Source organism: Rana temporaria, chromosome 1 (genome assembly GCF_905171775.1).
Source record: "Rana temporaria chromosome 1, aRanTem1.1, whole genome shotgun sequence".
Taxonomy (NCBI): domain Eukaryota; kingdom Metazoa; phylum Chordata; class Amphibia; order Anura; family Ranidae; genus Rana; species Rana temporaria.
This window is the reverse complement of record NC_053489.1, coordinates 22505976-22520450: the sequence shown is the minus strand read 5'-3', so window position 1 is coordinate 22520450 and position 14475 is coordinate 22505976. Positions and strand designations below refer to the sequence as shown.

Sequence of the window (14475 nt, the reverse complement as noted above, 5' to 3'; positions counted from 1 at the left end):
ATCGAACATATCCCCATCTAAACAAACCATAGTTAAGTGGAGAAAGTGAAAGTGGCCCTAGGGCTCAGTGTAGGGCAATAGCAGAGGCAGATGCTGCAAGTAATGCCAATATAAGGAAAACTTTTACAAAAAGACACTAGGGGGGTTTTCTCAAAAATCGTAATCTGAAGAATTGAAGTGCCACACTAAATATGTTTATTTCAAATATTAAATATGAAATGGATAAAACAGATAATGCATTTCATGGTCCCACATCAGTCCCTTCACTAAGGCTTAGAAAAATATAGGGTTGACAATCTGGTGACTCAGGTATAACTAATGAATTAAGATGTGTTGCAGTGAGAACACACTAAAATCACACAAGATTCATGCAACTTTCACCCAGGATTAACATTTAGACTTATAATGGCCATATACGCAAATTATTTTGTCTGTTTGCAGATTGAACGATTATTCATTGGGCGAAAGTGAATTGTCCACTAACTGACAGAATAAACTTGTTTACATGATCATTTCCATGATCGTTGTTACCATTGAATAACAATAAAAACATATACAAATGATACAAGACAGAATATTCTTATTCTTTTGATTACAACATATACACATGTACAGTACACACATACACTTCTCATATGGGATCCATCGACATTAGTTGAGCCCATGGTCAAAATCATTGGTAAATTTGGGTCCAGTAACGGCACGATCGTCGAACGATCTTTCAGAAAATGACCAGTTTCGGACAAAATTCTGTGCGTGTATGGCCAGCATTAGACTATGTAACTACATGACAGTGATGTGACTCTTGTCTGAAAACATTTATAAACAGATCTTTAAGAGTAGTTACTCATGTCTATTTCTGCTATCAAGTAAACATGATTGTGTATTCAATTCAGGTTTAAATAAAATAATGAAACATTTTGGAAAAAATATACAGCTTAGAAGTCCAGTACTTGAGGCCAATATGGCAAATATCTCCACAGCCACCATGTATTTCCCTTTAGTGCTCAGATAGGCCGGGATTGTGGCAATCCAGACACTGCAGAACACCAGCATGCTGAATGTGATGTATTTGGCTTCATTAAAACTGTCCGGTAATGTCCTCACCATGAAAGCCAGAACAAAACTCACAGCTGCCAGAAACCCCATATAACCCAACACAGAGTAGAACCCGATAACTGACCCTTCATTACACTGGATGACAATCTTATCTTTGTAAGACTGAGTGTCCATTTCCTTATAAGGGTGGGAAGAAGACAACCAAATAAGGCATATTATTACTTGAATGGATGAACACGCTGATACTATGGAATTGGCCAGTTTGCTTCCAAGCCATTTCTTCAAGTAGCTGCCAGGTTTGGTGGCTTTGAAGGCAATGCAAACCATGATTGTTTTAGCGAGAAGAGAAGAGACGGCTATAGAGAAGATGACTCCAAATGTCATGACACGCAGTATACAGGTTATATCCAGTGGTTGACCCAGGAACAAAAACACACAGAGGAAGCTCAACAAGAGGGAGACAAGGAGAACAAAACTCAGATTTCTGTTATTGGCTTTGACGATGGGGGTGTTCATATAGGAGATAAAAATCCCCTTTATTAAAACAGTCACAATGAAGAGTAATGCAGAAACTGTTAGGAATACTATGGAAATGACATCCGTGTAGGAAAGGAATTCAAGGAGTTTTGGAATACACCAATCTTTCTTCTCATTAGGCCATTCTTCCTCTGGGCAATTCATACAGTTCTCACTGTCTGCCAAAAGCAATAGATACAACACAGATTAATTTTGAATTTAATTAATTAGGTAGTCATTTGTAGAATAGCAGTGGGAATTCACTTTTTTTCAGCACTGGGGATGTGTGATTAAACTAATTATTCTTATTGTACTATAACAACAATAATCCACTTAGCTCCCTTTTCTCCACTCCAAGAGCAATGATCCGCCTTCTAGGTCATTATACCTCATCTTTTAATATCTCGAGGGGGAACAGACAGGGATGTCCCCTCTCGCCCTTAGTTTTTGCCATCGCCATTGAAACACTAGCGATTGCTATCCGTTCTAATCCCAACGTTTCAGGTGTCTTGTGCGGGGGACAGACCCATAAGCGTGGTCTGTTTGCAGACGATATGCTGCTTTTTATTACCTCCCCCGTCACCCCTCTGCCTAATTTATGTAAAACACTAATATTAGGAAGAATCACCTCCAGTCCCTACAGAAGAATATTATCCAGTTTGTTTTGGATGGGTCAGGACATAGGCTTCCCCGTAATACACTCCTTAGACCCAAAAGGTCCGGGGGTTTAGGTTTACCGAATCTAGTCTGGTATTTTCAAGCTGCGCGGTTGGCCCAGCTATCAGCGGTTTATTCCAAATTTGAGAAACCAGACTGGATTCAGATAGAAAGGCAAGCGGTCCCGTTATACACTTTAGATTTTTTGATTTGGATCCCTTCTAAAGATAGGTCCTCCATTCTTTCCCCTATCTTATCGCAATCTCTCTCACTCTGGGATAGGTTGAAATCTAGTCCTACGCTGACCTCAGGTTGTAGACCCCTTGCCCACATTTTCAATAACCCAGACTTCATCCCGGGTCGAGATATCAATTCTTTTAAGTGGTGGTTGGACAAGGGGCTGTACCGGATCGGACATTTTTTTGTAGCATTGGGACCTTTGACCCTCAACCATTGTAAGCGACAACTTAAGCTCCCAAGTTCAGAACTCTTCAGGTTTGGTCAGATTCAACATTTTCTCCATAAGGTTTGGAAGGAGAAACCTTTGCCTCTGCGCTTCACGGCTTATGAGTTGTGGTGTGGAAGGGCGGAGGAGCAGAGGGGTGGAATCTCTATCATATACCAATGCCTAGCTCAACAAGATTACAAGGCCTCCTTTATGTTGGCCTGGGAAAATGATTTCAAGTTAGACTGGGATCTAGACACCTGGTCCTCTGCCTCCTCGAGAGCATACAAAGGAATCCGGAATATCTCCCTCATAGAAGCCAATCTCAAAGTGATTACGAGATGGTATCTTACCCCAGCCAAATTATCACTCATGTATCCTTCTACAAACCCAATTTGTTTTAGAGGTTGTGAATTGGTTGGTTCTATGGCCCACATATGGTGGGAGTGTCCCAGAATTAGGCTGTTTTGGAAAAAAGTTTTTAATTTAATTTTTACAGTTACAGGCTTACAAATCCCTAGGTCCCCGGAGGTGGCTCTCCTTAACGCCTACATCCCCAAGATTCCAAAACATACACAAATCTTGATTCATTTTATCCTATTAGGAGCCAAATCCACGCTAGCTAAAGCCTGGAAACAACCCAAGGTTTCTTTCCTGGTCACTAAACGTAAAATTTCCTGGATAACGACCCAAGAAAAGCTATCTAGCATCTTGCTTGACTCTAAAGACCAGTTTGACTCTATCTGGGAACCCTGGGCCCACCATGTAGGCATTTCTATCCGTCCAGGCATTCCGGCTTGAAGTATACAGTACATGTCTATATTTGGATCTCAACTACTTGAATTTATTGCTTATTAGGTCGGAGTTCCGCGGGCTGGCTCCTTTCTCTTTTTCTCTTTCCTATTTTTCTCTTTCTATTTTCTTTCTCCCTTCTTTATTTTCTGATTTACTCCTTTTATTTTAAGGTTAAGGTCAATATTTTGTTACAGTAGACTTATAACAGGTCATATACCTCCTGAAGTAGTCTTTACCACAAAATTGTTAGTTCAGAGAAGTTCATCCACTAGAAGCATCTTTTCTTATCAAGTCAATTGTATAAGAGTTTTGCAGCTCGCAGGGATAGATCTGATTTTGAAATAATTTTTCATGTGCTATCATTAATGAGGGTTTTGACCGGAATGCCCTGGCACAGTAAGGGGGTTATCCACAAAAGGGATATGCCGGCGTATCTACTGATACGCCGTCGTATCCCTGTTTCTATCTATGGAACTGATCCACAGAATCAGTTTACCATAGATAGGCAGAAGATCCGACATGTGTAATTGAATTACACTGTCGGATCTTAAGGATGCAATTCTAGGCCGGCCGCTAGATGGCCAGGCCATTGTGGCCGGCCTAGAATATGCAAATGAACACTTACGGCGATCCACGAACATTCCGACGGGCCCGTCGCGCTAAATCTATGTCGTTTACGTCGAGTTACACCGCGTAAAAATAGGGTCCTATTTGACTAAGCCCTATTAAGTATGGGCGTCGTTCCCGCGTCGAAATTTTCAGCTCTACGTTGTTTGCGTAAGACGTTCGTGAATGGCGCTGGACGCCATTTACGTTAACGTCTAAGCAAATGACGTCGGAGCGACGTCAGTTAGCGCAATGCACGTCGGGTAAGTTACCCGACGGAGCATGCGCAGTACGTCCGGCGCGGGAGCGCGCCTAATTTAAATGGGAATCGCCCATTTGTATTAGGAACGCCTTGCGCCGGACGGAGTTAAGTTACACCGCCGCAAATTTCCAGGTAAGTGCTTTGTGGATCGGCACCTAACTTGGGAGATTTGCGGCAGTGTAACTTAACTCATTCTCAGATTGTTTTCTTTTTTCTTTTTTTTGCTCTGGAATTTCCTCCAATTCTTTTTCTGTTTTTTCTTGTTAATTTTTCTTGTATTTCGACACATGCTCTTTAGTATTGCAATGCTTCAATATCTAAGGTATGATCTTGTGTTTTTATTGACCTTTGTTCCCGTTGGCTATTTTGATTATATGTAAAATGCTGATGTGAATTTCATTTCACTTGTTTGTAAACTTGTTTTTCTACGAATGTAAAAACAATAAACATCTTTGAAAGTAACAACAATAATCCTAATTGCTATGATGTTGGCAGCCAGCCTGCGTGTAAAAATGGCAAATCATGATGCAATTCTATGGCAGGTAGCATGCACAACCACCCCAACATTCAGGAGAGGATGGAAGCCCGCTTTTCCAGACCTGCTCCAATATCCGCCTTCTACCACACTGCTGGAAGGCTTTGATGTGGATGGGGACTGTGTGATTGGGGATTCTGTGAAGATAAACTCTGATGTGACGTGAAGACTTGTTGGATAATGAGAATCTAATATGATGGAAATGACATATAATGGGGACTTTACCATATTGGGAGGACTATGCATGATGGGGGACCTCTGATGTGAAGAGGGGCCTTCGATTAAGTATGTGCCGAACACCCCCCAGGGGTGGCTCCAAAACCTTCGAACGGACCGAAAGTTTGCACGAACTTTAGAACCCTGTTAAAGTCTATGGGACTAGAACATTCAAAATCAAAAGTGCTAATTTTAAAGGCTAATATGCAAGTTATTGTCCTAAAATGGGTTTGGGGACCCGGGTCCTGCCCAAGGGGACATGTATCAATGCAAAAAAAGTTTTAAAAACAGATTTTTTTTTCAGGAGCAGTGATTTTAATTATGCTTAAAGTGAAAAAAAAATATTCCTTTAAAGATTGGGCCTGGGGGGTGTCTATAGTATGCCTCTAAAGTGGCGCGTGTTTCCAGTGTTTAGAACTGTCCCTGCACAAAATGACATTTATAAACAAAAAAAGTCATTTAAAACTGCTTGCGGCTTTAATGTTATTTCTGGTCCTGGCAATATGGATGAAAATCTTTGAGAAAATTGGTATGGTATGGGTATCCCCTTCCAGCCCATTAACAGCCCCTTTGGGTCTTGTATGGATATTAAGGGAAACCCCGCATGGGGCCCCATGGCCCTATATATTCTGAACACCAGTATACAGGCGGTGTAAGGAGTAACTTTAGCGTAGTGCCCATATTGAAAGTAAAGGGGCGCTACACAAGGAAAGAAATTCCAGAGAGGTGTTCAGGTGGGAAGCCAAAGTTAGGGTTAGGATTTCTTCAGCCTCAGAGTGGGCTGAAGAAATCCTTTCAATGGAAGTATCATCCTCCTTGTCTTGTCTTTAAAGTAGACTCCCTGGAGTTTCTTCTTTCCAGCTTTCACTCAGGTATTTCAATTTCATTGTCCTTCTGTGGCTTTGGAATCATCAACTCAATCATCTCAGACTGAGATCCAGAAGTGTTTGTGGTCAGAAGAGAAGAAGACATGGAGATGAGAGGTGATGTGATGGAAACTCTGCTCTGTGACGTGTTCAGGTGACAAGCCAATGATTCCTCACACTGTGCAGAAGAATTCCTTTCAATGGGACCTTCTTCTTTCCACCTTTCACTCGTGTATTTAAGAACGTTGATACTTTTTTTTTTTGTGTAACTAATGGCCAAAAGCTCAATAAACATATTTTGTATCCCAGTGGGAATCTTTCTCCATGCTACAGGAGGGTTTTCCATCTTGACATTGTTTTGCCAGTCAACCCTAGGTTTATATCCCTCAAGGTTGGCCACCCACCATTAAAACTCACACGTGAGAAGGCAGAACGCCCGCCGGAATTAACTAAGGCACAGGAGAACGGGGTCTCATAGGGACAATCAAGGTGGCTATTTAAAGCGTATGGGATCCTCAAGGTTCAGTCATACACCCCAGTTGAAGTCTGATAAGACGAAACCGGTCGGGTTTACTGGATCTTATTTGTTTCCACTGCACTATTGGACTCCTTTACATGGATTTTTGTTCCTAGATGTGGAATATTGCTGGGAGTTGATGGAAAACTTTTTTACTTATGTGGATTATTTACACGTGTGACTTTTTGATTTCCTGTTTTGGAACTTTTTAAAGTGTATCTTTTGGATTTTTAATTAAAACTTTTTACACTATGAGGAGTTGCTCCCCTCTTTGTTCTCGTTTTTGCCTTCTCCTTGATTGAATCCTGTATGAGTATCATCCATTACAAGATATACATCACTGAAAATTTTGTTTTGGCCCCTTGGATTTACCAAGAACTCTTCCGGATTGCCTGCACAAGGAAATACATCCGAGACAGAGACCAGGGAGGGCAGTCGGCCCACACACGCTCTGAGGACCCCCCACCGTATGGTGAGCTGCGGGTCTACACCAGCTGGTAAGCGTATTTACCTTAAACGTTTTTTTGTGATGTGCTGAGATTGGATAGAGGGGATATTGTCCTACTACCCACCTAGGAGAATATACACAGAGCATAATAATACAACCATGTAAAAAATAAAATCTTCTAGTTCTATATTCCATATGATACTTCCATATATACCCTATCCTTCACAAACAATGACCATTACTTCCATTTTTAACTCAATATTCAACCCCTGGCAAAAAGTATGGAAAATATTCATTCAATTGTTTAATTGTGTAGAAACAAATAATCACAGAGATGCCTCAAAACTATTTTTATTTAACATTCCAACCTTTCTGGCTTTAAGGAACACTTTAAAAAAAGTAAAGAAAAGGAAACTAGTCAGTTCTGAGGAAAATATTATGGAATCACTATGCACTTAGCAGTTCTACAACAAACATCTGCATCAGATTACATCCTGAAAAATTACAGTATGTCATCATCACCAAACATCCTTTCAATTGATGGAATAAGAAAAGTGTCCAAAATCATAAAATAATTTATTGAATATTTAATGACTGTTATCTCCCTTGTACCTTTACCTGACATGCAACCCCATATCATCAATGTTGTGGAAATTTCCATGTTTTCTTCAGGCAGTCGTCTTCATACATTTCATTAGTTCGGCACCAAACAAAAGTTCCACCATCATCAACCTGCCCAATGCAGATTCTGTATTCATTGCTAAATATCACTTTCCTTCAGTCATTCACAGTCCAGAATTTATTTTCTTTAGCCCACTGTAATCTTGTTTTTTTTTTTTCTGTTTAGGCGTTAGTTGTTGATGGTTTTCGATAGTGGAAAGGTTAGTGGTTTTCATTAAATGGAAAGTTTTTTTTTTAAAGGGAAGTGTACTGGTAGACCAAGGAAGACATCAAAGCGTCAAGATAGAAAACTTAATGCAATATGCCTTAAAAACAGAAAATGCACAACAAAACAAATGAGGAACAAATGGTCAGACACTGGAGTCAACGTCTGTGACTGTAATGCTGTGAACACACGATCAAAGTTTTTTCCAACTTCATCATTAAAATGATGTTGCCTACACACGATAGTGAAAAAAAATACTCTAGCAAAGTGCGGTGACGTACGACGGCACTATGAAGGGGAAGTTCCATGTGGATGACGCCACCCGTGGGGCTGCTTTAGCTGATTCCGTGTTAGTAAAAGACGATTCACGCTTTTATGCCTGTTACAGCGTGATGAATGTGCTTACTCCATTACGAACGGTAGTTTTACCAGAACGAGCGCTCCCATCTCATAACTTTCTTCTGAGCATGCGCAGGTTTTTTACGTAATTTTAGCCCACACAAGATCATTTTTTACAACCCAAAAAACGACATAGTTTAAAACGTTGTTAAAAAAATGCAGCATGTTCGAATTTTTTTTTTGTTGTTTTTCAGAACCCGAAAAATGATGTGAAGCCCACACACGATCATTTTAAATGACATTTTTAAAAAACGTTGTTAAAAAAATGCCAAAAAATGATCGTGTGTACACGGCATTAGACATTGGCTAAAGAAAATAGGATTTATATATGATAAAGCCAAACGAAAACCATCATTAACACATAAACAGAAAAAAACGAGGTTACAGTGGGCTAAAGAAAAGCAATCATCATGGACTGTGGTTGACTGGATGGAAGTGATACTTAGCGATGAGTTACCAATTAACATTGTTTTTATTTTCAAGATACATCCTGCCTTGTTTCTCCCACTTACATTGAAATCTTTCCAAACTTCTTGCATACTGCCCAGCCACTGAACAATATCTGTGGAGATTGTCTCTCAAAAAAATCACTATTTTTTTTATTTCAAGATACCATCTGCCTTGTTTCTCCCACTTACATTGCAACCTTGCCAAACGTCTTACATGCTGCCCAGCCACTGAACAATACCTTTTATATTGCTATCTTGCCAGCTGCTAACATTTCGTCCATCCACTGAACAATATTTGTACCTGTTGTTTTTTTTGTTAATATTACACCCACATTTATTCTTCAAGATAAACCTACTGCATATCTCCTTCTTATATATGGGTCTTACCAAGTTGCTTACATACTGTCTAGCCAGCATTTGAGCTTTTTGTCCCTTAAATAATATGCTCTAGTGTTTATTTTGAGATAAAACCTTGCCTCATCTCACCCTCTTACATCTCAATATTGTGGGGGGTGTATAGTAATAAGGGGCGCTAATAATAAGTGATACATAAATTCCAAATTCTAGCATGAAACAATATGTTAACTAGAAGGTCAACAATACAATAGTGATGAAAGTGCAAGTGCTTAAATGATAACAACATCAAACAGAAGGTGTTCCTGGTCACGTTCAGCTACTTCCAGATTTGGCACAGAGAGGCGGTGGAACGCATGCTACACCTACCCAGTGAGATATAGTGCGGTTGATGCTCCACGTTAGGGATATAGTGCGGTTGATGCTCCGATGGGACGTTTTGCGACCGCTAACCGCGAACGATCGCAAATGTCCGCGAACTGCAAGTTCGCGGCGGGCCCCATTGACTTTAATGGCAGGCGAATATTAAAAACCTTCAGGTCATATTTGCAGCCACAAAATACTTACTAGCTGTGCACAAATAGTCCCACAACATGGACACTAACCTACCAGAAGTATTAAGTGAAAAACCGGATACATAAGTGCGTGCTGGCCATTCCAAGCCCCAAAAATTAGCCGACAGGTGTTCACCTGACAGCAAACAACTTTGTATTCTGTGGCTGGAGGTACATTAGGCATTCACCGGATACAGAAGTAAGTGTCGGCCATTACAGGCCCCAAAAATTAGCCCACAGGCATTCACCTGACTGAAAACAACCTTGTATTCTGTGGCTGGTTGTACATTAGGCATTCACCGGATACAGAAGTGCCGGCCATTACAGGCCCCAAAAGTTAGCCCACGGCCACAGGCTTTCACCGGACAGCAAACAACTTTGTATTCTGTGGCTGGTTTTACATTAGGCATTCAACGGATACAGAAGTAAGTGTCGGCCATTTCAGGCCCCAAAAATTAGCCCACTGTCACAGGCGTTCACCGAGCAGCAAACAACTTTGTATTCTGTGGCTGGTGGTACATTAGGCTTTAACCGGATACAGAATAAAGTGTCGGCCAGTACAGGCCCAAAAAATTAGCCCACAGGCGTTCACCAGAATTTGAATGAAACATGGTCTACTGGTCACATGTGTTGAATTCCTCCGAGATCCATGCTTCATTCATTTTTATAAATGTGAGGTAGGCAGGTGCGCTTATCGGTCACGACCCCCCCCCCCGCTGCACCGAACATCCTTTTGCACAGGACACTGGACGAGGGGCAAGCCAACAGTTCCATTGCAAATTGTGCAAGCTCTGGCCAGAGGTCAAGCCTGCCTACCCAGTAGTCTGGGGGTTCATCACTTCTCAGTGCGTTCACATCGGTCGTTAACCCAATGTAGTCGGACACCGGTCGGTCTAGGCGTTCCCTGATGCTGGATCTGGAGGACAGCTGTCGATGGGTAGGCTGAAAGAATGATCTAATATCATTAGTGACTAAGACATCTTCAAACCGCCCTCTTTTTGCAGGCACTGTTGGATTGGTACCCAAAACTGTTTCTCTGTGAGTGGAAATTCCTCTGCCAGCGGACGCAAAAGCAGAATGCAGCATTTCTCGAAGCAAGGCCTGGAAGTGCTGCATTCTGATAGCCCTCTGTGATGGTGGTAACATTTCCGCCATGTTTTGTTTGTACCAGGGGGTCTAAGTACGTTGCCACCCAGTACTGGTCCTTGCTCTTTATGCTTTTTATACGGGGGTCCCTCTTAAAACACCGGAGCAAGAAGGCCCCCATTTGCACTAAACTGGAAGCACTGTACTGACCTGGCTCCTGCTCATCATCCAGGATAATGTCATCCTCGTTCTCCTCCCCCCATCTACGGACAACACCAGGGATCCCAGAAAGGTTTAAAGCATGCTCTTCTTGCTCCTCATCCTGAATGTATTAGACACCTATATACTAGAGCAAGTAGCACACCTATACCAGTCCTTAAAAGGACTTTTGTGGACCTTTTAGATAGCTATTTGAATGAATACAGCCTGTCCCTGCTCCAAACAGCACTCTCTCTCTACACTGAAAAAAAGTATATGAATGTATTAGACACCCATATACTAGAGCAAGTAGCACACCTATACCACTCTTTAAAAGGACTTTTGTGGACCTTTTAGATAGCTATTTGAAAATGGTCATTTTTTTTTTCAGACTCATGAAAAAACAACCGTTTTTAAAACATTATTTCCATTGATACATGTTCCCTCGGACAAGACCAGGGTTCTCAAAGACATTTTCACAGGCATACTATAGACACCCAGCAGGTACAATATTTAAAGGAATTTTTCATTTTTTTATTTTTTTTATTTAAGCATCATTAAAATCACTGCTCCTGAATCTTTAGATGCAAACTACAGAGCACATGGCCAGTACACACCAAGTAGCTTTAGGTAAAAACTACAGAGGACACAGGCAATAAACCACGTAAGAATACTGCAGCTAGCACAATCACCTGCCTGCCAGTAAATTAGGAAGAACTGATCTAGCTAAACTATGCAGTGTATAAATATATGTACAACACCTGGGATGTATATATATATATCCTTTACACACTGTAACATTAACTGACTAGCCTGCCTGCCTGCTCTATCTACCTGCAAAAAATGACACTCTCTCTGTCCTCTCTTAACCACCGCAACACACTACACAAGGCCGACCTGCAGGCGGCCTTTTATAGTGTGGGGCGTGTACTAAACCCCCTGAGCCATAATTGGCCAACGCCACCCTGGCTTTGGCCAATTATGGCTCTCCGTTTTTTGCAAGCTGTGATTGGCCAAGCATGCGGGTCATAGTGCATGCTTGGCCAATCATCAGCCAGCGATGCCGCAGTGAATTATGGTCTGTGAAACCTAACTCGAATTTGGCGCCAACGACCCGTTTTGTTCGTATTTCGATGAACAATCGAACATATGATGTTCGAGTCGAACATGAGTTTGACTCGAATACGAAGCTCATCCCTACACCTGATGGATGTGTCATAGGTTAAAGGTCTTACCCATGTAACAGTGTGGACCGCCGCGAACATCACCAGATTAATCGCTATTGTATTGTTGACCTTCTAGTTAACATATTGTTTCACGATAGAATTTGGAATATATCACTTATTATTAGCCCCCTTATTACTATACACCCCCCACATTGCTAATGTATTTACACCACTTTAGGGGAGCAGCTTCCTTAATATATTATTTTACATTACCATAGCGCAGAGTTCTCTATTTACTTACATCTCAATATTGCTAACCTCCTTATATACTTTCCAGCCACTGAACTATAATTGCAGCTATTGTAATACAATCTGCTTTATATTTCAAGATAAAACCTGTCTCATCTCTCCCACTGTTATTTTGGCCTAACCAAACTGCTTACATACTACCAAGTCACTTTTCAATATTTGTTGATTTTGTTCTGTCCACTGCCCTGGCACTAAACAATGTATATCAAGTCTATGTATTGAATATTTTGGTAATAATTTGGTTAACATTGATAGAAGGGGGTTCAGGAAATGTGGGGTTGTGAGCTTCAAGTTTTTTGTGTTCTCTGTTTTGACATTTTAATAAACTTAAGATAATGCAGAGTGGTACAAAAAAAAAGCTTTCAATATGCTATTAAATGTTTGTGCCAGTGGCTAGTTTCTACAAAGTTTAGGGCTATAGCTTAATTAAAAAAAAAAAAAAAACTTTCCTATAGCGTCTTCATCTCTAGTGGCTGTTTCTTTCACCATTCAGCTCAGGCGTATTACTTCAGAATAAAAAAATAGGTGCCAAAACTACCTTTTTTTTTATAATAAAGAATCATATTGGAGCTCCACTTTTATGTACTGGATTTAAGTCAAGTTAAGCTAAATGTAAAGGTTAAAAATAGACAATTACACATTAAAAAAACAAGTGCTTATTCGGACATGTGGACAGGAGCAGTTGCACGCATCTAAAAACAGAGGCTCTGCAGTCGGATCCATGCATCCATTGCTGCCTGCATGTCAGACTTCGACATATTATTGTGCCCATGCAACAGGAAGTGAATGCACATGCCGTTAAAGTGGATGCACACACACACATCTGTAAATGGTTATGCATGGAGAATTGCCCCAAAAGGGCCTCTGAATAAACCCTAATACAGATTTAAGTGTTTCTAGCAAGGACCATTAAACTTTTTGTTGTTCCTACCGGTAATATTGCCCAAAGTGTAAGCATTTAGATTTTGTTTTCTTTGTTAAATGTCCCCAGTTGCTGTGCCCTACCACCCATGCCCTTTTTTGACAATACATTTGCATATTAGCCTTCAAAATAAGCAAAATGTAGTATCAAGATCCACTTTCCTTAGACTTCATTGAGGCCCAATTCTAAGTTCATGTTTGTGGAATTCACACAGGACTCAACAAACCACCTGTGAATCAAACTTGGGCAGATTTGCTCATTACTAGTGGACAACCAACCTGCAAGGATGACACGAGGCAGAATTTGCGAATGGTAATCCTGGACTTAGTGTCATGAGAGCATTTTGGTCCCTGTGGAGGAACCATCCAAATCTTTTGCTGAAGAAGATGAGGAGGTAAAAATTACCAGACCAGCCTGAGTACTGCAGCCAGAAATTCAAGTGTAGGGTATTTAAAAAAATCCTGGGGGGGGGAGCTTTGTGGGGAATGGCAGAGGTTTTTTTTTTTGGGAAGCTACATTTCAATTTTACAAGATACCTTACATGTAGTCTATGGGCTTTACTAAAAGCTTTTAATCTCAATGCAAGGATCTTAACTTGATCAGAGCCCAGTGAACTGTCTTTAGTTAATTTGTACTCTATCTCTGCATACATTTTTGCACATTAGAGTAAAGTAAAAAAAAAAAAAAACATTAATTAATAAAAACATATATATAAATATATATACCTGTCCCTTTGGATATCTGGCCTTCTGAACATGGTACACAGTCATAGCAGCAAGAATGAATTGAAGATCCTGGCTTTTTTCTGTATCCGGGCAAACAAATGTCTGAGCACCGAGACTCCAGTTTCTAAAAAGTTGTGAAAAAAAAATTGTTTACTTGTGTGAAATAACATTGGAGATTCAATATTAGTGTGTTGCAAAATGTATCTCCTTGTCCATAGCTTCTATTGCTCTTTAATCACCTCAATACTGGGCACTTTCGCGGCCTTCCTGTCCAGGCCAATTTTCAGCTTAAAGCGCTCACACTTTAACCACTTGCCGACCCGTCGCCGCAGTTTTACTGCATCAGCATGGTTCAGCTGAGCAAAACAACATTATTTTACATCGCTTTGCACTGTCGCCACTAGGGGCGTGCGCCCCGCTGCTCACCTGGCAGACACAATGACTGCTGGGCACCTGTGATCGCTCGTGACACAGTGAGAACCGGGACCTGTGTGTGTAAACACAC

General features: G+C 40.9%; 1 protein-coding gene across 1 annotated transcript; it reads right to left on the bottom strand.

The window, feature by feature from the left end:
• Positions 1-242: 242 nt before the first annotated feature.
• Positions 243-14172, bottom strand: LOC120924787 (vomeronasal type-2 receptor 26-like). The gene is made up of 2 exons (XM_040335803.1): positions 13971-14172; positions 243-1754 (listed from the first exon to the last, which is right to left on the bottom strand). Exon 2 carries the CDS (start codon positions 1738-1740, stop codon positions 844-846), a length of 897 nt encoding a protein of 298 aa, XP_040191737.1. The 5' UTR covers positions 1741-1754; positions 13971-14172; the 3' UTR covers positions 243-843.
• Positions 14173-14475: the final 303 nt, after the last annotated feature.

What these genes read in the sequence shown, in the direction of transcription:
- LOC120924787 (XM_040335803.1), bottom strand. Translation starts at nt 1,740, where the DNA reads ATGAATTGCCCAGAGGAAGAATGGCCTAATGAGAAGAAAGATTGGTGT.